Here is a 26083-nt window from a genome sequence, read left to right as displayed (position 1 = left end):
ATCCTCTAGAGGTTCGTTCTGCTGGATGTGGTATTTACTCTGATTGAATGCCTAAATCAGGCATCACAAATGTTTTTAAATAGTTTAAACAAAGTAATCAGTGTCCAGGTACCTGTTGGGGCTGTATGATAAAGGAATGGCTTTGGAGATATTTCTGAGCTATGGTGTTTAACGGTTCCCTAATACTTCTTAAACAAAACCTTAATACCTTAGCTTAAATACCTTATAGGCTTTTTGCAGTCTAGCTGGCATCTTTTATCCAAGACTGCATCCAAACTGGACTGGTCCCTGAACACTGGTACCTTTGTCCATCTTTGTGCCCTTGCTAATTTTGACCCTTTGCTTCAGATCCCCTTCTCTTTCCCTCTTCTTTATCTGTATGAATAATTTCCAATTCTCTTCACAGTCCAACTGAAACGTCATCACTGACTTAGTTGCCTCGTCCCCTCCCTCCTCTTTATTTCCATAGCCACAGGTCCACCACCCCAGTAATCCCAGGAACTCTCTGTGCTTTTAAAACAATTTAATTTCTTCTTTTAAAATTAATTTTTATGGTGACATTGGGTAACAAAATCTGACATTTTAACAGTAAGGCATATATATGTTTACATTGTGTGTTCACCTATAGTTAGATTTCTTTGTCACCACATATTTGACCCCTTTTACCCTGGTAACCACTAGTCCATTGTCCATGTCCATGACTCTTTGTTTGTTTGTCCTGTTTATTTGTTGCTTTTAGGTAAAACAGTTTAATTTCAACTAGTGTCTTTGAGCAGGTGCCTCAAGAGATAGGTGGGGCTTTCAGGAAAAGATCTAAACTTGCAATACCTCTAGAGATCTGAACTCGGGTAGGAAACCTCCACTGTAACTCTTGCTACCCTCTGGTGCATTATTCTAGCACTGCCAAAAAGTGGGTGTAAATAATAGACTGAATAATTATTCAGTATTATTAAAGTATTATTAATTTTATTGGTTATGATAATGATATTGTGGTTATGTTTCTCTCTCTTTCTTTTTTTTTGTCCTTATCTCTTAGTAATACATACCAAGTATTTACAGGTGAAATGTTATGATGCCTGGGATTTGCTCTAAAATACTCCAGGAAAAAGAGGGGGAATAGATGAAGAATAACAGAATGTTGATAATTGTTGAAACTGGGTAATACATGGGGGTTCATTACACTATTCCCTCTACTTTTGTATGAATTCGAAATTTTCCATAATTAAAATGTTTTAAATTATTTACAGTTGGTACAGTCCAGGAGCTCATTAAATCAATTGCCTTTTTGAATTCCAAGTACATAGTGAAAATGAATAAATTGCTCTAAGAAATTATCAAGATTTGATTACTTAAAAAAGTAACAAAAAGATTTAAATAAATTTCACCAGGATGATAACATTCTAAATAAATTTAGAAGATAAAATATTAGATTTTTCATTTGAGATACTGTTATTAATGGTAAAGCAAAATAAAGGAATCGGTTACTAATATTTACTGTATGGTCACTGGTCCTTTCCTCACTCATGCCCTCATTTCTTGCAAGATTAGATTACAAAGACTGGCACTATTTACACTTTCTTGCAGCTCCCCACCTTCACCTGGCAAAATTCTAAGCCTAATAAAACCTAGTGATATACTTAATCAGTCCTTGCTTATACCTAACCAGCTAATTCTGGCTGGAGAAAATCACCTAAGTTTGTTGACTGAGCTTAATTTAATTTGATGACCATAAAGTGTAAAAGGAGCATTTGTTTCTACTACAATTCCTTAGTAGTCATTAACTTTCTGATATTTGAAGACAATTATTTCACATAGTCTCACCTAAGATTGGCTCCCTTCCCTCACCTGATGACTTTTCCTCACAGGTCATAGAAAAATAGATGCAATCAACTAAGAATTACCTCATCTTTCCACCACCAAACCCTCCAGACAGCCTGCACCTGTCACTGCCTACTCTGCCTCCCTCCTGTTAGTAAAAGTCTGTGTTGCCATTTGTGCTGGAGATTCTGTTCCCTCCTCTACTACTATACTCCTGCATCTCTCTTCTATATCATTTTCTCTCACTTTGTTCATTTCCATAATGCATGTGGTCAATTCTTCATATCACCCATCTTTAAAAAAAAGAAACAAAAACTCTCTCCTGACCCCACGTCTTTCATCTACTGCCCAATTTCTCTGTTCGTTCTCACTAAAATTGCTTTTATCAAGGCCACCATCCCCTTCATCTTAGAAAGCTTATGATCCATCTCTATCCTCACCTGCCACTTAGCAGCATTTGGCATGATTGAACCCTCCCTTCCTCTCACATCACTTTCTTTTCTAGACTTCTCTGATATTTTGTTTTCTTCTGCCTTACTAGCACTTTTCCCCAGTCTCCTGATTCTCCCTTTGGCAGATCTCTAAATGTGGAGTGCCTCAGATTTCTCTCCTTGGCTTTTTCTTTTTTAACTGTGCTTTCTCCCTTGGTGAGCTTATCCATTCTCATAACTTTAAATTCATCTGGGACTAATGACTCCCAAATCCACATTACCAGTGAGACCTCTTCTCTGAGCTGCTGAGCCATGTATTTAAGTGCATCTTAAGCAGCATGGCCAGTTCAAAACAATTAAAACCTCTTCCCAATCTCAGTGAATGGTTCAGAACCACTTTAGATTACTCTCATGCCTCCCTTCACTGCCCACACCCATTCATCCTTGTCAGCTCTTCCTCCCAAGTACACTTGAACTATGACCTCTGTGCACTGTCTCAAACCTGGGCCACGGCACCCTCACCCCTTGACCACTGCTTCAGCCTGTCTGATACTCTCCTTGCCTTTACTCTGGCCTCACAATACTATTCTTTTGGTAGTCGGGTGCTATTTGAAACTTAGAATGTGCCATATTTTTCTGCCCAGTGACTTTCTTTACACCTCAAATAAAATTCAAACTCTTCCAAAAGTAATATGAAAAACTTGGCTTGATCCTGATTTGGAGGGAAATTTTTAAAAAAGAAAACTGCTAACATTGGAGACAGTTGAGGGAATTTGATTGTGGGCTACGATAATCCTAATATCCTATACTAAGGATATTAGGAAATTATTACTTTTCCTAGATATGATAATGCATTAGAGGTTATATAAGAAAATACCCCTTATTTTTAGGAGATGTGGCTAATGTATTTAGTGATAAAGTATCGTGTCTGGAATTTATTTTCAAATAGCTTGGCAAGAAATATATATTAATATAGAGAAAGCAAATATGAGACAATATTAAGGATTATTGGATCTAGGTGGGGACTATAAGAATATCTACTAAACTGTTTCGACTTTTCTATAGTACATGTGCTGCTAAAGCAAGCCTGTGACTTTTCTATAGACCACATTTTTTGCAATAGTTAGAAGAAAGAAATCCACATTGCTCACTGTGGCCTGTAACCCTCTGTTGACCCAGACTCTGGTCACCTCTCTGATTGCCCTGCCCTCCACTTGCCCCAGTGTTCACCATATGGCTTCTTTCTGTTCTTCACATTCACCAACCCATTTCAAGGCCTCTGGGCTTGGTGTCCCTCTACTTGGAATACTCCTCCCCCTCATCTTCACCTGCTGCTTCTTCCTTTCCTTCACATCTCAGCTCTGAGAGTTCTTTCCTGACCATCTTAACTCAGGTAGCATTCCCACCTCAGTTACCAATTTTGTTTTTTTGTTTTTTAGCAATTGATGTCATATTATTTATTTTAGCTTACTTGGTTAATTGGCCATTTCCTCACTCTCCCACTGCTCAGGGCTCCTGGAAGGCAGAGACCCTGTCTTTCTTGTTCACTATTTCTCCAGTGCCTGGAACAGTGCTCAGCACAGTAAATGCTTGTCGAGGGAATGCATGAATATGTACTGATACTAATATTGTATCTCCAGCTCAACACTCTTGAGCATCACCCCATATCATACAACCTGCTAGATGCCCTCACACAGCTCTGCCACAAGCACCCCATTTCATCATTATTGTGTATTTGGTGAGGTTTTCATAGTATTTCAAGGTGTTCTGGAAATCTGTACAACAGTTTATGATTAACAATATTATATACTTAAAAATTTCCTAAGAGAATCAATCTTAGTTAAGAGTTCTTACCACCAAAAAAACCCCAAAGGGGGCAATAGGAATCTGTTGAAGGTGATGGATGAATTTATGGCATTAATGATGGTTTCACAGGTATATCGTTATCTCCAGACACATCAAATTGTATGCATTAAATATCTACAGCTTTTTGTATGTCAATCATACCTCAATAAAGTAGTTGGGGTGGAGGGAGATATTAGAGTCAGAAGAATCAAGAATGCTCAGATTCTGCCCTGCCAATCACCCCCTGCACAAAGAAGACCCCAAGAAAGGTTCAAGGAACAAAGACAAGTAGAAAATTAGGTACTACTTTATTGTGAGCTGGTATGGTGTAAAGCATTCCAGTAAACTGGGCTGGAGCATGTGCTTCATACCCTAAACAGCCTCTCCTGTCCCTTGAAGCCTCAAAACAAATTAGAATCCCTGCCATTCTGTCCTGGACACATGGACAATGATAAATGTGAGAAGAGCTGAGCCCAGTGGCTGGTTCTTGAGAAGGGAATCTGTCAACTGCATAGCTGGATGGAAGAGGGAAAAAAGAGAAACTAGCCAATATGCTTGACCCTATATGCATAGAAAAACATTACGGGTTCCTCTTTTAGGAAGGAATAAGAAGATAAAGTTTCCTGGTGTGGGAAGAGGAACTAGGAGCCTTCCCGCAGGGACCAGTAACCATCCTCCTTTTAAGACCACCCATCTTTGGCATTCCCCATCTTAGGGCCCCCCATCACATTTCACCAGCTGCCCAAGCCAGAAATCCAGTGTAATGAAGTTTCCCTATTCCTCCTCCCCCATATTCATGCTGATTATACTTTCTTGGAAGGTTTTGAATCTATCCATACTGCCTTAGCCCTGTTCTAGCTCAGTCATCTCTGGTTTCCTACAACAGCCTCCTAACCGTTTCCCTATCTTCTGTCTTCCCCTCATCAAATGCATCCTGCACATTGTTCAACCAGAGTGATCATTCTGCGTAATACAAAATTGGTCACCCACTGCCCTACTGCAGACTCTTCAGAGACTGCCCTTTACCCTGAGGGGTAAAGTTTATACTCTCAAGATGCTTACAAGGCTTGGTGGGATCAGGGCACTGCCCACTTTCTCAGCATTCTCTCTCACCATCTTCAACAGCTCCACACTCCAGTCACACCAAACCTTTCTTCGAACTCCACTCTCATTCTTGCCTTCCCATGCTATTCCTTTACCCTTTTCCCTGCATCCCACTGTCTCCTATTCCTCCTTCAGACCTCTGCAGCTAGAGACATCATGTCTTTATCTTAGAACTGGTGTGTCTGAAGTCTACCCTTGTGTGTTAGACTGGTGGCCAAGCCCACCTGTGTTCTCTCACAATAGCCTGAGCTTCTTCATGTTGGCATTGACTCCACTGCATTGTCATTGTCCCTTTCCTTGTCTGACTTCTCCACTCTGCTGTGAAAGTTGTGAGGGCAGGGATCAGTTATATTTTGGTCATCATTCTATTCCCAGAGCCTGCCCAAAGGACATTGGATGAATACAAGAACATGTGAAAATGTTCAATGTATCTGTCTTGCTTATTTGATTTTTGGCTTTACTGTTAAGATATTTAACTTTTCTGCAGGCAGACAAGTTGTTAAAAGCCTTGAAAGCCCACCTTAAACAGGAAGCAAGAAAAGAAAATGAGAATCAGGTATGGTTTTCTATTTTTTTTATCACTTACTTAATAGCAAAATAATCATTCAGTTAATGAGTGATAAACACAATTAGCGATGACTTTTAAGACATGTTGTTTATTACCAAAGAGGTCATTATTGGTAATAGTAAGTCCTTTCATAATAACTATTTGTTATAAATGGCAAAATTGCCTTGCACCAAGTAATTTGTTGAATAAGATGTTCTTATACAAATGCAGAGGTTAATTACTAGTTGCCAAAAGTTGAAGGAGATAGCATGGCATGTGTAGAGAGGGAACTAGATTCAAAGTCAGAAAAACTCAGGTTAAAGTAGCAGCTCTGTCATTACTTTTCATGTGACCTCAGAAAACTGAAAGTCCTTCTTAGTTTCCTGTTGTGTAAAATAAAAATAAGATCTGCACTGCTGAATTTAGTCCTATGAGAAGCAAATGAAATGACTATGAAAGTGATTTGTAGTAAAATAAACCACTATTGATGGGAGAGATTGTCATGGCTGCTTTAGACCCACACCAAAGATTTTTGACATGGCACGGCACCTAAATGGATCGTAAAATGCTTCATTAGGGCAGGATTCTTAATGTGAAATAGAGGAAAATGTTGAAAGGCCTTAAAGAATTGGGCTTTGGAGAGCATCCATTATATATCTGGAAATGAAAGTAAGTATAAACATGAACTGAAAATCTAACTTCCTCTTCTCTGTCTTTATAGTCTCTGTAACTCTCTCCACGTTATAAACATTTAAAAATTTTCAATATTCAAAATTCTTTTTGATTCCAGGTTTTAAGTAACTTAAAATAGACAACAAAAAGAATTAATTTTGAATTCCAGCTTTAAAAGTTTCTACATCAACTAAATCGTATGTGTATGTGTTTGTGTTTAAATGGTTAAGGAAACATGATTATAGTGCTATCTGAAATCAAGATTTTACTTTGGCTGTAATTGATAGACTAAATTAAAAATGATCTACCGTACTTTAAATTCAACATCTCAGGGGCCATTCCATTTTGAAAATTTTACCAGAGCAGGGTGATAGTCAAAATTCAGTCAGATACAGAATTCCTAAGTGGCGAATCTGTCAATAGTGAATTTAGATTGATGGAAAAACCTGATATACACAAAGCGTTTATTTATCTAAGGCTACAGAAAGAGTCTGCACAATTCAAATACATGGCAAAGAGATCATTAATGTCACTAAGGATAGAGAGAGAGGTAAGTTTCCAAACCTCCAAATCATCACCTAGGGAGTGCACAGATGGATCACATCTGAGTAAGTGACATCGGATCTTCTAGAAGCCTTTTTCTCACACTGTAGGTCAGCCTTGACTATATGAGTTGGAGCAGCTCTGAATATAGGCTGGTCTGGCTGTGTGCTGGGGACTTCCTCATCTGAACCAGATGTGCCTCTTCACTCTTGGATTAGGCATGTCAGATAATATAATGCGTTCAGGAATGAACACATCCTCCCTGATCACTGTCGGCCTCTCAGACTAACATACCATGGTTAAGGTGTATGGGGTTAAAACTAAATATCTCTGGGAGTTGTGTTAATAGGCTTCTAAACCAGTTATAGCACCTGTGCTATATATGGGGGCCGGGATAGGGGATAGGATAAATAAGTAAAAGCGTCTCTTTTATATTCTAGCAATATGTAGTATAACCCAAAGGTACCACTTCTATAGTGGAAAATTTCTTCTTTTTCTTTTTCCTTTCTTCCTCATGACTATCCAGGGAGTTGGAAAATGGAATCTAGATAGCATAATTCTACTGTCATGTAAATAGCCCTGCTCCTTTAAAGTTATGCTCACCTGTTCTCATCTTGTATCTGTTGACCTCCAGGTTGCTTTCCAGTTGTTCACTGTCTCATTGTCTTCCCCATCACCTCATGTCCTGGCCTTATTTTGGGTGAATTCAAAGGTTCATCTGGATGTCCCTTACTACCCTTGCCTCCTCATTCCTTAATACCTGTGACTTATTTCTACTATTCATCAGTTATCCACTTCTTTAGGCATATCCTGGGCCTTATATCCCTTGAAACTATATTCTGTAATATTTCAACTCTGACTAAAACCTCTCTAAGCCTCCTTATTCTTTTATTCTCAACACATTTACTTTATATCGTGGTTCTCAACCCAAGTTGTATATGAGAATCATTTGGGGAGCATTTTAAAAATATCGATATATAAGCATCACCAAAACTCAGGCCAACTAAATCACTCTCAGAGGGTGGGGTCCAGGCATCATAGTGAAATGGACTGAAAAGTCAGAATACAAAGCAGTCTACCCCCTGTGCAGAGTCCCAGGTACCTACTACCCTCTAAAATATTACATTTCTCTGTAAAGAAATTAAATGATTATCAAGCAAAGGCCTCTGCCTTCTGGCATTCAAGCATCCCCTAGCACAATAGCCTCCTCTCCACCTAAGAAATCTAGTAGATTCAGATAACAAGCACTCCCACACATTCAAGCTCTAATGAAGTTTTTGGTCTGAGGTTAGAATAGATAACCAACAGTAACAGACATTTGAGGAAAGCTTAAGCTCTCTTGAGAGCTTAAGATAAAAAATGACCCTAAAGGAAACAGATGACACAGAAAACAAAAACTTTAACCAAAAAAAAAGCCTTACAATAACATTGATTTATCATCTCTTAGAATCAAGCTACACAAAGCACAGATGATTCAATTAATTTTACATAACAGGCTATAAACGTTGTCAACTTTGAAACTTAAATAGATGACAAGTTGAGAAATAAAGGGAGGACAATAGGTAAAGAGAAGTATAAGAATGCTAATATGTGCAGTTTACAAGCTAGATGCATATAGTTGTGGAACAAAATTTAAAAGTGTTAAGTATATTTAAAGCTGCAAAAGTAACTGATGGAATGACTGGTGGTATGCTTCTGTTAGGAAGAAGATAGAGAGATTAAAATGGTACAAATGAGCTAAATTTTAGCACATGATAGACACTAAAAAGATGGTATGCTTCTGTTAGGAAGAAGATGGAGAGATGAAAATGGTACAAATGAGCTAAATTTTAGCACATGATAGACACTAAAAACAGCTATTGAAAATATAAATGGATATCTCATTAGCAAATCACTAATGATATATAAGAAACCACTTGAAATTAAGTCTTAGAAATAGGAAGGGTAGGCAGAGAACCCATTGCTTTTCATTATAATCTAGTATTTGATTTTTTTAAGGCATACGTATGTATTGGTTTATTTCAAAAACTTAGAATTTATGTATAAAAAAATTAACACAACACTAAAAACAAGTGAAGCCTGTCCTTTATAGTCTCTAGGTAAGAGAACCTTCCTCACACTTATATTCATCTAGTTTTTTTCTAGTGCTTTTTCAGTTTCATTTTTTACATTTAAATCTTTATCCAGATTTCATTTTGGCGTGAGAGAATGATCAAGTTTCATTGCCCCCACCAAAAAAAAATATTAAAAACAGAAAAACCCAGGTTAAGTAGTAGCTGAATAATGAATCCAAACTTTCCCTTATGAATATGAATGAAGTACAGCCATTGTCATACAATGATTTCTTATACAAGCAGTTCTGTTTGGAATGTTCTGGTACATGTACCGCAGTTTTGATAATGTAGCTCTTAACTTTCAGTTTAGGATACTGCAAGTTCCATTCTTACATTACTCCCTGATTTTGACCTTGGATAAGTTACTTTGGACTCTGTAAGCCTCAGTGTCCTCATCATTGAACTGTGGATAATATTAGTACCTGTCTCACAGGCTCTGAGAAATAAATGAGATAGATAATCTGTGTAAACACTTAGTCCAATAAAGCTGTGATATTAGCTGTAATTATTATTAGTTATAGCATACTGCCTGGTAAAGTATATATTCAATAAATTAATACACTTTTAATAACTTGCTCATTTACTGACGCTAAGATTGAATGCTTTCCTGGCCTAGTTTTTTAGCTTGGGTTGTTAAATGTGATTGTTTCTTTTCGAATACTCTATGATTCTTGTCCTTGCCTATAATTTAGTGCTAGAGAGTTTTAAAAATATCTTACATATGTAATATGTTTTTTATTCAGTTTAACTGCTGATTCTTCCTGAGCATTATAACCTTATACATAGGGCACGAAATTAATGTCTCTCCTTTCAGTATGAAAATCAAATTTCTGCATCCTCTTATGATGAGACCGAGATACAGATGAGCAGCCAAGAACAAGCAGAGAGGGAGCTGGCTGGCCATGTCACCAAAAAGAGGAGAAAGCGCAGGACAGTCCACAGGATTCCTGACTCCCAGGTGAATAGAAGGGTTGAAACTGAAAATAAGCCACCACCTGTGCTGTAAGCTCCATGAACGCACAGACCCAAGTCCAAGCTGCTCATCATTGCACCCCCGGCACTGTGCTCGGGAAGCCTTTAAGTATTAAGCACAAATTAAATATTTGTTGAAGAAATATGAACTTTCATTAAATGTTTACTTAAGTGAAGTGTAGTAAATAAGAAGGAAAGAGAAACTAACATCAAATATGATTATTTTTATTTTTATTTTTATTTTTTTCCTATTTTGTCCCAGTGATCACGCTGTTCTTAGTCTTTCAGCAATCTGGCCACGTCATTCCAGGAGCTTCCTTCACTTGCTTTGAGAGGACTCTGATTTTATGATCTTTTCATTTAAATGTAACTTTTATAATACATGGTCCTAATATTTACTTTTTAGCTTTGTACTGTCCCTTAGTTGTTAGCCTATCTGGGTCTCATAGTGTTTCTCATCCCTAAGAGAACTAATCTTGCCATTTATGCCTTCCACTGGTCCCTGGTTTCTCCTAGCCTCAAATTCACGCTCTCAGCGAGGCAGAGAACCAAATCTGCCACTCATGTTTTATTCTACTTTTCTTTCTTTAACAACTTTTCACCCTCAGTTTCAGACCTATCTTTGGAAGGCAGCGATTACTTCTTTTTTCTCTTCTTTTTTTTTTTTTCAAGTATCTGACTATAACCAATATTTTTTAATATTTTTAAGGGCATATTTTTTAGTAGAGGTATAATTGACATATAACATTAGTTTCAGGTGGACAACCTAATGATTCAATGTTTGTAGTGTTGGGAAATGACTATCACAATAAGTAGTTAACATTCATTACCATACATAGTTACAATTTTTTTTTCTTGTGATGAGAGCTTTTAAGTTCTACTCTCAGCAACTTTCAAATGTGATTACTTCTTTTTTTATCATTTAAATCATTTATTTTTTTTTAACTTGTAGCAGGATCATTCAGAGATAAAAACAAGAGATCCCACTGAGTTCCGCCATCAAGAAAAGCAGGAAAACCAGGAACTCAGAACTGCAGCAGAGGTCCCTTCTCCACTAGTTGAGAGCCAAGAAGATGCGAATGCAGTGTGCTCGGGGAAAAGTGGAATAAATGGTATGCCAAGTAACTAAAAAAAAAATGCCAAAATTGCTAGGGAAGCTGTGTGCCTCAGTTTCCTAGGATTCCCATAACAAAGTACCACAAACTGGGTGGCTTAAAACAACAAATTTATTCCCTCACAGTTCTGGAGGCTGGAAGTATGAAATCAAGGTGTCAGTTGGGCCATTCTCCCCTGAGATTCTTGGTAGAATCCTCTGGCTATTGACCCTTGGTGATTCTGGGCTTGCAGCTGCATCACTCTAAATCTCTGCCTCTGTCATCACATGGTATTCTCCCTGTGTGTCTCTTTACATGTCTTCTTAAAAGGACACCAGTTGTATTGGATTGGGGTCTGCCCTAATGACTTCATCTTAACTTGATTACATCTACAAAGATGTAATATCACAGTTACTAGAGGTTAAGACTATAGCATATCTTTGGGGTAAGGAGGGATACAATTCAACCCATAACACCATTATATATATAAGGATTTGGCAATTAAAGCAAAAATTAGAACCAAGTACAGTAGGCCATCAGGTCATCTTTAGTAACTTGAGAAACTAGAATAAGAGTGACAGCTGGGAAGTTTGAGAAAGTTGATCTCCGCTCAGTGATGAGGAGAGCCTGCACTTGGTCCAGTAGCTCCTTCTGGCCTACTCCAGAGACAGGTACAAAGACTTGTTTGCCTATTCAATAGAACAGTTGAAAGGGAGTTGCAAAGTCTACCTTCCCAGTGGTGTGGCCTTTTTTTTATTATGATAAATGTGTACTCTTCTTAGTCTCTAACCTAAAAACCTCTTCCCTAAACATTCTCAACTTAAATTTAATTCAGTAACAGAAAACTTCAGTTCCCCTATACCTAACAGGACTTCATGCTTTCTGATTTCATTCCACAGAAAACCTAATTGCAACAGTCCTGGTGTTTGTTTCACCTTAGCCAATCTGTCTGGGCTCCTGAGGCTTGTCTGAGGGGATTGAGATAGAAGATGAGATATTCTAGTATACATCAAGCAGTTAAATGCAGAATTTCTAATACTGAGGCTTCCCATTTTCCTCAGAATTTTGCATGTCTTACTAAATCTAGTTCTAAGTGGTCACTGTTCTGATTCAGTAACTCTGAGGTGAGCCTGGGAGTCTGCAGTTTTTAATAAGCACTCCAGGTAATTTTGATGCATGTGCCTTATAAACTCATTTTAAAATTATGATTTAGAGCAAGTTGTTAAGAAATATGACAAAGAGTCAAAATTGGGGTGGGATTACAAATACCTGCTATTCTACCAATCATTTTATCAAGGAGATTTAGCTCTAAGACTCAGCTTTGATGGTTAAGTTTGTATTTCTTAAAACACAAGGACTTTCTCTCACAAAAGTACAGAGTAATAAAAATTCATTGTGGCTTCATATTCCATATTGCAACTAACTTTTAAGAAACTGCCACTTGTCAAGTTTTGGTGTAGTACGAAATAATATCAATAAATATCTGAAAAGGGTATTAAAATACTCTCTCCTTTTAAACAGATTATCTGCATGTGGCAAGATTTGTTTTCATACCATTTCAACCAAAACATGGTAATATTGTCTGCAGAAGCAGACAAAATAATCCAGCTGCCTTTTTTTAAGCCAAACATTAAAGAAATTGTAATTTAAGACGATACCATTCTACTCACTATTTTTGTTTTAGAAATTTTAGCCATTTTTCATAAATTTATGTGTAAATTTAATGAACATATTGTTATTTTTAGTAAATTAAACGCTTTTAAATGTCTTAGTATCTAATGTGGCACATGTTGATATAACTAATGTACATAAACAAAAATTCTTAGATCTTAATAGTTTTTGAGAGTATATAAGGCTCCTGAGACCAGAAAGTATGAGAACTGCTAATCTATAGATAGATCTTATATAGTTTCATCAGTTATTTCAGCAATTATTTGAATATTTCCATCCATTTATTCAATAATTCCATCAGTTATGTCACTTAAAACAAAATCTTAGCTCATCCTTCATATTTCATTGCCGTATTTCTTCAGTCTACTTTAATCCAGAATAGTTTCTTAGTCTTCTTTTATCTTTCAGGATGTTGACATTTTTAAATACAGGCTAGTTTTTTTGGTCCTCTGATTTGATTTGTCTAATGTGTGCTGATGGTTAGATTCAGATCATGCACTTTTGACAGGAAGTGATATTGGGTCCTTCTCAGTGCCCCAAAAGGCACAGATACTGTTTATCCTGTGACAGTCATGTTAACTTCCATCACCTGGTTATGGTGGTGTCTAGTAAGTAGCTCCTTTGTAAAGTTACTATTTTCCCATTTGTAATTAATAATTATCTCATGAAGAGTGACTCTGACTGTAAATATCCTGTTTTTCATAGAACTTCACTATGGTTTTAGAGCCAATGTCTAAGCAGAAGTCCCTGGAGCCCCTCCTGCTCTATCAAATATTCTTTTGCCTTGTTTTATGGATGCAACTAGGAACCTTAAGGATGGGTGATTTTATAAGTGGTATTTCTTAAAAACCTACTTGCATATTTTTTAGTAAATTACCTCAAGTTGAAAAAGATGTCAGAATGTGGAAAATGATCATAGGTGGGAGAAAATAGTAAACCTTATATACACCATGATTTCAACTGGATTTAAAGAACAAAAACAAAACAAATAGAAGCATACTTGCTTTATTGCGCTTCTCTTTATTGCGTGTCACAGATATTGCATTTTTTATAAATCGAAGGCAAAAAAATAGTACAACTTGCTTTATTATAGTGGCCTGGAACTGAACCTGCAATGCCTTGTGCCTATATAGAAGCAAAGGACCTGAGGAAATATGCCAAATGCTAATAGCATTTCTTAGGCTGGTGGGATTGTGTGATTTTTACTTTCTAGTTATAATAATAACATGTTCATAGCAAAAGTTCTGGAAAAGTGTGTTTAAATTTCTGATATAACTTCTATACAGGAGGCATACAATTTCTGCCTACTTGAAGCACAGGAGCAAAGATCGTAGTGATGCTATAATTCTTTGTGCTCCCTCTGTGCCATTTCTCCCACTGCCTTGGCAGAGCCTATCACATAAATATGCTCTATGTTAACTTTCAGACATTTCTTAATTGGAAGAATTTTTTTGAACTCTTTCATTAGTACTATATCTTTGGATTCAGGTAACGAAGACTCAAAGGTACCTTTAGAAAGAAAGAAGTCTCTCTACACAGATGGGTTTTCCAAATCTGGAAAAAATAAAAGAACTGCAAGCACTACTCCAAGTAAGTTTTGCATTCAAAGCGACATAAAATAATGGTTGTCCACCTTAGGTAGATGTTGGAGAGAGAGTGTACTGTCTGACTTATTTCACTAAAAGCTGGAATGCTGGAATATGGGCTGGCATCCTCGTTCTCTCATTTCCTAGCTCTGAGTGGGCAGTTCATCCTCAGTAAACCACTTCCTCGGTTGAAAGTGGGAATGGTTGTACTGCCTGTTTCATCAGGTTGATATATCAATTAATTGAGGCTAGTTTTCCACTTCTAATTACCTAGCACAGTAACTAGCATATAGCAAGTATTCAATAAATATCTGAACAATGCAACATATATACGATGTATTGAATTGTACACTCAAAACCTATATAATTTTAGGACACCTCAATAAATTTAATTCTAAAAATAGAAATAAATATAATAAAAATAAATATCTGAGATTGAATGTCTGTAAAGTACTTGGCAGAATGCCCACCTTGTAATAAATTTTTTAAAGTCAAGGGACGGCCATGCCACCCTGAACATGCCTGATCTCATCAGATCTTGGAAACTAAGCAAGGTCGGGCTTGGTTAGTACTTGGATGGGAGACCACCTAGGAAGACCAAGTGCTGTAGGCATTTAAATAAATTAAATAAATAAAGTCAAGGGGACTCCATTTCTGGACATGTAATTCTTCCCTATTGCTTGGCACATAGAATGTTGATTGAGAGTAATATATTTATAGTACTTAGAATGCTGCTCAGCATATATTAGAAATTCATCTATTTAATTATACTTACTTAGAATAGCAAAGAGCAGGGGTTGGCAAATTGCTGCCTGCCTTGGCCTGTCTTATAGCTCATGAGGTAAGAATGGTTTTTACAGTTTTAAAAGATTGTATAAAAAAAGTATGAGACAGAAACCACTAAACCTAAAATATTTAATCTCTTCTTTACAGAAAAATAATTTGCCAATGCTTAGCACAGAGCTTTCTAAGCATTTTAAAACATCAAATTTATGATTAAGGCCATTCAATTAATTGGTGAGAGGAAAAGACAAATCTGTTATTTTCTTATCCTCCGGACTAAACCAACATGTCAGTTAACAGTGAAATGGACAGTCGAGAGATGACACATGTTTAATCATTGGGGGAGAGACCTTAAATATTATTGTTTAATTTTTCAATTACAGTTGTCTTTCAATATTATATTAGTTGCAGGTGTACCACATAGTGGTTAGACATTTATATGACTTACAAAGCAATCCACCCCCGCCAATAAGTCTAGAACCCACCTGGCATATATCGTTATTACAATACTATTGACTATATTTCATATAGTGTACTTTACATCCCCATGATAATTGTGTAAGTGCCAATTGAACTACTTATTCCCTTCACCTTTTTCACCCAGGCTTCCAACCCTCTTCCCATCTGAAAGCCATCAGTTCTCTGTATCTATGAGTTTGGTTTGGTTTTGTTTTTTAATTTTGTATTTTAGATTCCACATATAAGTGAAAATATATGGTATTTCTCTGTCTGACTTATTTCACTTAGCATAATAGCCTCTAGGTCCATCCATGTTGTCACAAGATAGTTTTTAAGATAAATATGTTTTGCCCTTGAGTTTCCAAAAACTAAATGTTTTGAAATTAAAGTTTTGACAAAGATGATATTGAAATTAATGTTAGGGATGCAGAGAAGAGAATAAGTGTTAACAGGAAAACAAAGGGAAGGCGAATAAATGAACTTTGTCTTGGTATTAATTTTCATATTTTGTGGAACATTCTAGACTTTAAGAAGCTTCATGAGGCTCGTTTTAAGGAAATGGAGTCCATTGATCAATATATTGAGAGAAAAAAGAAACATTTTGAACAACACAATTTACTTAATGAAAAGGTAATTATGTTCTTAATGGGAATAAACTATTTGATTTTAATGTTGATACCATATATACACCATGATTAGTACAGCCAGTTTTCTATTGTTCCATTAGTGGAATGGACTTGTTTGAGTTTAATGTATTTTTATTATCTTAAATTGCTTTCCCCCCAACATGAGAATTTTCGAAACTCTTCAGACAAAGTAGTGAGTTCTCACTATACAGAACAAATTCCAAAATAGCAATTAGTTGTTTGGTCTTCCACATTCGTACATTGTGCATATCACTTTTGTTGAGGATGGACTGATATTTCGCTGAAGCCATCTTTTTTCTCTGTCTCTCACCTAAAGCAAAAAAGGACTAGCAGTGGCTAACTTAAAGGTTTCTAGTGATAACTGGAGCTCCCTGGGAGGCCTTCAGTTCAGGTCCTGCTGGATTCAGGGCCCCATCAAATAAGAAAAGATGATGAGTTAGAAGAGCAGTGAGTTGTTGTTATAGTCCTATGTGGTATCTGGTATTAAAAAGGGAAGCATGTAGAGGGCTGGGATACATTTATTTTAGAGTGTAATAATATATAACAACCAGCCCGTTTCTCAAAAAGAGAATGAAGCAATTTGTAGTATTACACATAACACAAAACAGTTGAGTTTTGAGTTTTCTGATACTAATGCAGTGGGTGGTAAGTTCTAAATAATTTTTAAAAAAACATAAGCTTCTTAGTGAGAAACTTAATCTTGGGTAATAAACATGCATTTGAACAGTATTTATAAAACCACTGTAACCACAATTAAAGACACTATTTATCAACCTTCTAGCAAACAGCGACAATGCCAAGTCATGGCATTAAACATCTCCATTTCTTCATACTGATCTAACAACATTAGTAAGAATCCAGAGAGAAGAAATTAATATGTCTATAGTAAGACTTTCCTAAATATTAACAAGGGCTAGGTATCACTACATTCATAGCCGAATACTAGAACAAGAGGCCCATGCTGACACTTGACAGAAAGTAGATACTTAGCTTCTTTTTCTGCATAGGCATGAGCTAGCTGCAAATACGCCTGGAAACAGGGCCACTCATTTTCCTTACCATGAAGCTGAGTCTACTTAAGTACTTGATGGAAAGTCAAGTTTTCTATACGATATAATATGGATGAGTTAATTTTTCAGGTAAAAATTAAAGGCAGAAAAACTGCCTCAACCATAAACTTGAGTGTAGCCTTGTAGATGTGTTGAATAAATGAGTGGCTTATCTTATTTTTTAGTGATAGCCCCATCTGAACAAGTTTAGTTCTAAAATCCCACACCACCCTCATTATTTAAGGAATTGACCTATCAGGTGGGTTATTTAGTATGACCTATTTGGAGACTAGAGAGTAAAAACAATTAGTGACTTTGCCATAGTTGATATGAAGTTTTTCTTGATTGTTGACTTGCTTTAGGGTTAGTCATTTGGATAGTGATGGATAGTAATAAATGAGCGAAAGTCCTAGAGAGAATCATCCTGGCCATGACCAATCTCCCCCTGACTTTCATGATCAGAGAAGGGAGACCTGTTTGATTTGATTGTCAGATGGCCCTCTACAAAGATCAGAAAACTTGTACCCCAGAGATGCCTGTTTACTTTGTTAACAGTGAGAATGATCAGATTTTTAAATCTTTAATAATATGAAAAAAATCCCAATTGAGTTGGCATTTCTTTGATCATTCTGTTACATGCCATTTATGTTATATCTTTATATGTTGGAATTGGTTGTTTTTCTGTAAATTTGCTTTTTCTGTAAATTTGCTTTTTCTTAATATCTGCACATTTATGAGCATTAATCTATATTAATGATATGTTATATATGTTATAAATATTTTCCTGGTTTATCTTTAAACTATATTAATAGTGTCTTTTACCTTGTAGAAGGTATTTTTGTTTTATTTTTAGTTAAATCTATCCAACTTTTCCTTTTAGGGCTCAGAGTTCTTTTTGTCATGCACTGCCTGTCTCGAGATCATTTAAAAAAAATGCTCTTATAAATGTACTGCTTCTTATTACTTTTCCCTATCTTTAATTCATATTTTTATTTTTGTCTATGATATTATTGAGCTCTTTGCATTGTTAGAACAAGATTTTTATTGATAAAAGAAAGGGAGGAATTGATTAGCTACATTGCTAACAAAATGAAATGGTACTAGTAGAGTCAGCAGCGTAATACTGTATATGAAAAAAAGTCAAAAAGATTGGTACTTAGTGCAAGTAGAATCATTTATACATTATAAGGTACTCAAGCAAAGATGCAGAGTTGAGGGTCCTGGCACCAAGTGTGAACTGTGAGGAGATACTAGAAAGGAGAATTTTAGAAGAAACATAGAAGGCAGCATAAAAGATGTAATTAAATATAATAGTATAACTAATTCATCTAGCCTGGGTTCTCAGCTTATGGTAAAGATGTGTATTTACTAAATATTTTAGTTTTAAATTTGTCTCACATTAGAATCTCTTGTATGTCAAAAAGAGAAGTTAACATAATTTTCTAGTTTGTATTTCATAGGATATAATCAGAACTTTTTATTTTCTGGCTTTATATTATCAGTTATAGTAGTCCTACCTCTATTGTCAGTTAATGAAGTTATATTTCTTCTGCTTGGAACAAATCTTAGACTAATGATAGTAAAACATTCAGTTAGTATTTGTGCCTTGACAGTATCTAAAAAAAGAAAACCTAAGTGGAACTCTTCCCAGCCATTTCAAAGACAGCATTTCCTTCCTTCCCTTCTTTAGTTTTTGTTTTTGTTTTTTTTAAAGAACTTCTAAAAGCTATGGGGGGTAGGGGTGAGTAGAGGGCCATTTGGCAATCAAATTATTTGTAGATTCCACATGCTAATTATATAATAGGTTCTTTGAGTTTGTAGTTAATAAGCTGCATATCATGCTCTCAGAGGTATCATATGTTCAAGAGAACCTGTTTATTCTCCCTTTCTGGCCACAGGGGACTGTTTAAGCCACATTCTCTCTCTAGAAAGTACCTGGGTACTTGGGAGCTGGGAAAGGCTTTCTGTAACTGGTTCCTCAACACAACCAGAGTCACCATAGCAACACCCAGCCTGCCTGGCAGGTGGGATAGGATGAGGTAGTGGGGATGAAACAAGGGCATCAATGGAGACAATACTAAGAGGTCAAGCTTTAACGGTGCATTTCCCTTTCTTCAGAAGCAGCTTGTCACTAAGGGAGTGGTGGCAACTCCAGTTTGTCTCCAAGAAAGATTCTCTGTGGCTTGTACTCCTACAAGCCAGCGGCACCCAAAAGCCCAGGGCGCTGCAGGTCGGAACACCTCATGTGTGAAGGGGTCAGTTAAGCGCTCCACTCTCTCAGCAACTAAAATGAACGTCAGGTAAAGAAGAGCTCCAAAATGTGTTTGAGGTCAAGGTCTCAAAGCTTTACTGCTTCTAATACTTTTCAGGTGGACTACATCAAATAAGTTTTACGTTGATGAACAAGAACAAGGATCGGAACATAGAGAAAGATCACCAAATGATTATTATAAGTTCTAATCTTTTTCTTCAAATTTGTTTTTCTTGTTTTATCCAACTTCGCTAAGCTCACATTTGATTCATAAGTAAAGACAGAAAATAAGATATATATGGATATTTTTCATTTTATTAGTTTAATGTATGCCTGTGTAAAGAGACATTTTTCCATTGACTTAAATAAAAAGGTGAAGCTAAATTCCTACAGAAAATATCTCAGTGCAGTGAAATAAAAAATGGTCTCATCCTAAAGTATAAATAGTATTAGCCAGTGGGTATTGCAGTGTCATAACTCTCATGCCCCATTGATTCCTCTGTTTTCTTTGCTTGTACTTTTCCTGACAGCAATTATGGCTGTCCCCAAATTTTTATTCTTTTTTAAGGGCATTTGTAGCATCTAATAGAGCTGGTGCATGGTAACACTTCTCCAACATGTGCAACTATCTGACATAGTTTTTAACTCTTAAAAATGCCCTTAAGTTTAGAATTCTATTTACTGAGTTAGCTTGGAATATGAGGTACCTATACTTGGCAGTTCTGATTGTATTTATTTAAGACCACTATGGTCAGAGACTAGCCCTTCTTTTATTGCAAGGTACAAAATAGCATCCATCTTAGCATATCCAATTTTCTTAACTCTGTTGTAGAGTCTTTAGTAATAATTTTGGGTGTCGATTCAGGATCACCATCAAATCTTTTGTTACAAGGCCGTTAAGTCCCCTTCTGTTAATCCCCCACCACCAACCCTATGTATATTTATATCTGTCATTACTAGATTTTCATTGACTATAAGACACCATCAAGTGAAGGCTCGCCATTATTTTATGAACCAGTAAGAAAAGTCACTGCCAACTAACCATAATGTGTTGTTATCAATTGTAAAACATCTCAGTTTCAGAGATGTTAAAATGTAGGAAAAACTATGCACCAGAGAATCAATGAAATACATTTATGGCAGTTTGCTATGAGTAGAGAATGGCCTTGTGTACCACTGAAATGAATGACATTCTTGTAGGAAGATGTAAGATTTTCTTCTCATCACTCATTTGGCATAGCAGTCTCTTGTTCCTTCTGACTTGCTATCACCAGGAAGAGGAGAATTAAGGGGAGCGTCTTCAAGTACCTCAATTGTAAGGATGCCTGCAGGTATCACTTTCAAGCTCTGTCTTGTATTGACATTGGCCAAGACCAGGAGAGAAGAGAATACAATGCCATATTTTACAAATAACAAAAGTTAATAAATGATTTGCTTGAGCATCAATGTTTTAAGAATATGTCTATTCTGCAAAGGAGGTTTATTTATGTAACACTATTGAAGCCCTTTCACTGATGGGTGATGGAAAAGTGGTTTTGTTTATAAGCTTGACACAAGTTACTCTTGACACTACTCATGTCTTATACACCACTGTCCCATCTAGGTTTTCCGCTACTACTAAAGATAATGAGCATAAGCGTTCGCTGACCAAGACTCCAGCCAGAAAGTCTCCACATGTGACCATAGCTGGAAGTACCCCAAACGGCCAGGCTGTGCTTGGGACTCAAAAATTAAAGACCACAAAAGGGGATTCTGTTGCAGGTAAGAAAACTTTGGTTCATCTTTAAGCATGTAATTTCCTGAAATTATTAAGTATATCTGTTTCCTTAAAGCCTCTCCATATCTGTAAAATCAAAAGCAAGCATATCCTCATAGCATATTTTTCATTTTATACTGATGAGGGAAATGCAGAAACCCAAAGAAAAAGCTGATATCTGCTGAGGACTCCATCCTGTCCAAGAGGAGTCCAAGATGGTGACCCTCCCTGAAGAGCATTTGGCCCCTTCTCAGACTCAGAGATTAGGAAGATCAGTGTTCATTACAGCCTCTGAATGGTCCTGCAGGACTCTGAAACTAGCAGGATCAGAGTTCACGGAATAAATGCCACACTATTGACTGGGTGAGCCAGAATAAGCCATAAAGATACTCTTGTACACACTGTCCACTTAATCAACATCTACAATGACCAGGTGATTTTCAAAAGAATACTATAATATCAGTGTGAAGGTTTAAAACAATATCACAAACAGGTTGAGGCCTGTATTAGAGCTATGTCAATATTCTCCTGGGAGTCCCACTGAATATGTCAGTCAAGAGCCTTGATTGCCAGATTCCCTGAGACTGGAGGAATCTAGCAGGACTTTCAGACTAGAGCATCATTGGTAATCAGTGTGGAGACTCTGAGGATTTCTTCATGCCTTTAAAGATCTAAAGTAAAGATTGAATAGTGAAAGTGACAACTAAATTTCAAGAGTCCAGAAGTGAGAATAATAAATATACATAATTCCTCCTCTAAATGACCTCTTTCATTCCCACCCTAACCCTTAATCTTATCTATACCAGCAAGAAAACATTCCATAGAATATTCTAAATCATCCTGTAAAATGGGAAGAAAGGGGCTTGGATAGAAGACTGCACTAAAAAATAGAGAGTGGAATTGCCTAGGGTATGACACTGTCATTTTACAAAGAGCATTATGTTCTCTGAGCTCACTGAGCAGTAGCCACCTACCTTAAAATGAGCAAGGGCTCACATATGCTCACAAATAAGGACATGAGGCAGAAACTAAATGTTTACCATATTCTGAGCTTTCTCCTCTAAGTAATTCAAGGATGTGCCAGTTGGGATTGGACTTTTTTCCCCCAGTTATCAAATATGAATTTTATGTAAACAAAATCAAACTATATGACTTTTTCCCTGTGATTTCCTTCATTCATTTAGTATAATGTTTCAGGAATCACCCGTATCAATAAGTGAGCTAAAGTTTATTCATTTTCACTTTTTCAATGGTACCATTATTTACAATTTATCCATTTTACTGCTCAGGGACATGTGGATTTTTCCAACTTTTATTATTCTACATGGTAGTATAACTGGATCGTTCTTGAACATGTCTCTTGTACATGTGCAAGAGTTTCTCTAGACCTAGGAGTGGGGCTGCTGGTTAGAAGGGTATGCAGATGCAGACATTTATTTACTGCAGTGGTTGAACCGTACCAGTTTACACTCTCATCAGCAGTGTGTGATCGCCTCATTGTTCCCCTCTTCCCACCACTAGATATCGACACACTGGAGTAGTTTAAGCACAGGGGTTTGTGCTTTTCTGTTTTAACTAGGTGGTCCTAGATCCTGATTGCTCATTCACATCTACAAGCAAGTGCTGACATTTGACAATGGCCTGAATGCAACCTGTAGCGGAAAAGATTATAAAATGTATCTCAGATACATGGTGCCCAACCACAGCAAAAATTTGGCTTACTAAATTATACTCTCCTGGTATATTTTTAACTTTTATGGTACAAAATTTCACATTCTTAAATAATAGCTTTTATTAATAAAAACCAGAACCATGAATCTTTTCATCTATATGTGATTAGGTTCCTTGAAGGCTTATATGTGTGTTAATAAAAATGTTACTATTAATAATATGTAATTTTTAAGAAGGATAAATAGTATCAGGGAAACAGCCTGAAAAATTACCCAGTTGATTCTTTAAACAGGATTCTAAACGCCCTGCTGATCCTAAGAAGTGTCATAATGTTTAGACTATTGGGCTGCTGCTAACGGGGGAAACAAATGTCAGTGCTTAGCATTCCTTGGTTATTCTTTTCTGCCCCTTTTTAACATTACACCTGTGTCAGACTGTTCTATAAATTATGTTTTTAAGATTGAGTAGCAATACTTAAATAAAAAATTATAACGAGTCTTTTTTTTCTAATTAAGCCCTTGGGTTTTGTGTGTTGGCTTTTTTTTTAGTTATTACCCCACTCAGGTTGACAGCTGATGCAACACAGACTCCGGTCTCCCATAGGAAACCAGTGTTTGATCTCAAAGCAAGTTTGTCTCGTCCCCTCAACTATGAACCACACAAAGGTATGTGAGGATGTTTGACGTACAAGACGTGTTAAGACTAAAGATTAACCAATTCTGTAACTGAGAATGTGAAAAATTCTAGTGACTCAGTGGAAGCCTTACTTGACCACCTAGAATACCTACCCGCATCCCTGTGTCCACATGACCCATGATTAAAAAGAATGTCCATTAAATACTAAATAATTGATTCACTTCAAAACCAAGAAACTCAGAAGTTCAGAAGAAAACATATATGAATGTTTTCTTTACAGCTTTCAAAGGATCCTAGGCTGGCTGGGAACCACCAGTCTAATAACCTGGGACATTTATTGCCTAGATGTCAGTCTTGGGCATATATTAAAATATCCTTACATCTATTTAAAATATCTATACTTACTGTGATATTTCAGTGTTTTTGGAATTACTTTAAAAAAAGAAAACTTCCTACAGTAATCATGTTTACGTAACAGTGTTTATCTTTAAATTACTAATGTCAATGAAACAAGAATAATGAAAACATAAATCTTCTTTAGCAGTTAGTCAACTGAACTGTGGTAAAAAGAAAAAATCTACTTTTCTCACACACCCATTTCCCCGCCCCCAAGTGTTCCCATCTGTGGCAATGGCACCTCTACCTACTGAGTTGTCAGGGCAGAAACCTAGGAGCCCTCTTTGGCTCCTCACTCTCTCTCTCAGACCTCATATCCAGGCCTTGAGCCAAGTCCTTTCTCCTCTACCTTTGAAATGGAGCTTTAATCTGACCACTTTACCCTTTCTTTATTTCAACTCTTTTCGATCCAGGTCATCATCATCTCTTACCTGGGCTTCTAGAACAGCCTGTTTGCCCTACTATGACCTTGAAAACAAACCAGAGTACATCACTGCCTTGCTCAGAACCTCAAGGTTTCTCATCTCTCTCTCAACCTCAATCATTGCCTCCTCCCTTCCCTGACTTTGTGCCAACCACACTAGTGTTTCAGCTCCTCAGATACACTGAGTTCATTCCCACCTCCTGGTCTTTGAACTTGTTATCCCTCTCTTCTACCTGGAATACTATTCTCACAGACCTTTGCATAGCTTGCTCCCTCATTTAAATGGGGCATCCACTCAGCTGTCACCAACTCAGGCCTTTCCTCTCCTCCCTGCCTCCCACACTCTTTATTCCTTAGCCTGTTTTACATTTCTTCTTAGCACGTGGCACCACCTGATGTTATGTTACTTGACTATCTACCTCTACATTTGAAATGTAAGCCCAAGGGAGCAAGGATCTTTGACTGCTCGGTTCACTGCTATGTCCCCAGTACTTACAACAGTCCCTGGCAATATACCAGGTGCTCAAAAAGTATTTGCTGTGGAAATGACTGTGACCACCACTAACTTCGACTGACAGTAGAAAACCTGGATGTAAAGCTTCATCTGTGCTGATTATTTTCATATCCTAGACAAATCACTTAGTTCCTTTATGGAAGGGAAAATAAATAAGTACTACAGCAGTTATTGATTAAATGATACAATGGGTGTGGAAGTAATTTTTATAAAATTGGAAACACCACAAATGATAATCATTGGTACTCAGAAATAGATCATAATGTATACAAATAAAGCAACATATAAACATCTGGAAATTTGGTTCCAGTTCTAAAGCCAACAAAGTATTCCCATTCATTCCATTCCATATACATTTTAACAAGTAATAATAACAACAAACTACAAGTGAAATACTACTTTTATAATTAATAAACATAATACCTATGGGATAAACTACTTGGTTATGATGGCTTTTTTTAATGTGCTGTGTGCTTTTAATAGGAGTTTGTTTTTTAGTATTAAGATTTTTTTCCCATGACTTTCCAAGAATTAAAAAGTAGAACACACACAAAAAAAGTAGAATACATTTTTTTAGAGAAAAAATGCAATTTATATCTGTGAAATATGAAATTAAAATTAATAGGAGACTTATACTGGCAAATGTCTATAAAACAAAGTATAATGCAAACAAGTAGCCACAGATTAATAAAATTGAGAATATTAATACAAGAATTTTCATAAATCTGTCTTTGTCTCTGTCCTAAACTAGGAAAACTAAAACCATGGGGACAATCTAAAGAAAATAAATCTCTGAATGAGCATGTAAACAGAGTTAGCTTCCATAAGAAAATGTACAAACAACCTCGTCTCCAGGCTAGGTGAGTACATTATTATCCAGTTCTATAATTCTGTTAATTTTGAAAGACCATATAAAAGTAGAACCTCTGAGGGAATCCCAGTAAATGGTGTTTAAGGGGCTGGAAGTAGAAATGTAGCTTTCTAAAAGCAGTGTGCCTGGGCCCCAGCACAATGGGTTCTAATTCAGTAGGTTTGAGGTGGGGCCCAAGCATCTGCATTGTTTTCAGAGCTCTACAGGTGATTCAGAGGAAGACTCAGAT

At 36.6% G+C, this 26083-nt stretch overlaps 1 protein-coding gene and 1 pseudogene across 4 annotated transcripts in view; both read left to right on the top strand.

Moving 5' to 3' along the window:
* Positions 1-26083, top strand: part of NUSAP1 (nucleolar and spindle associated protein 1) — a 28629-nt gene that overhangs the window by 834 nt on the left and 1712 nt on the right. The window contains exons 2-10 of one of the 4 annotated variants that reach the window (XM_039843842.1): positions 5686-5754; positions 9889-10032; positions 11002-11158; positions 14300-14401; positions 16163-16269; positions 19454-19635; positions 21190-21347; positions 23562-23678; positions 25735-25843. In XM_039843842.1, the coding sequence (XP_039699776.1) occupies positions 5686-5754; positions 9889-10032; positions 11002-11158; positions 14300-14401; positions 16163-16269; positions 19454-19635; positions 21190-21347; positions 23562-23678; positions 25735-25843 (1145 nt within the window). Of the gene's footprint in view, positions 1-5685; positions 5755-9888; positions 10033-10998; positions 11159-14299; positions 14402-16162; positions 16270-19453; positions 19636-21189; positions 21348-23561; positions 23679-25734; positions 25844-26083 lie in introns of all 4 variants that reach the window. The other 3 variants (XM_039843841.1, XM_039843840.1, XM_039843843.1) reach the window with 3 other exon arrangements.
* LOC120587283 (uncharacterized) lies at positions 14892-15010 on the top strand (annotated as a pseudogene).

The sequence above is a fragment of the Pteropus medius genome, unplaced genomic scaffold (assembly GCF_902729225.1).
Source record: "Pteropus medius unplaced genomic scaffold, Ma_sr-lr_union100, whole genome shotgun sequence".
Classification (NCBI taxonomy): domain Eukaryota; kingdom Metazoa; phylum Chordata; class Mammalia; order Chiroptera; family Pteropodidae; genus Pteropus; species Pteropus medius.
Note: the sequence above shows the minus strand (reverse complement) of the source record. Positions and strands in the feature narration are given on the sequence as shown.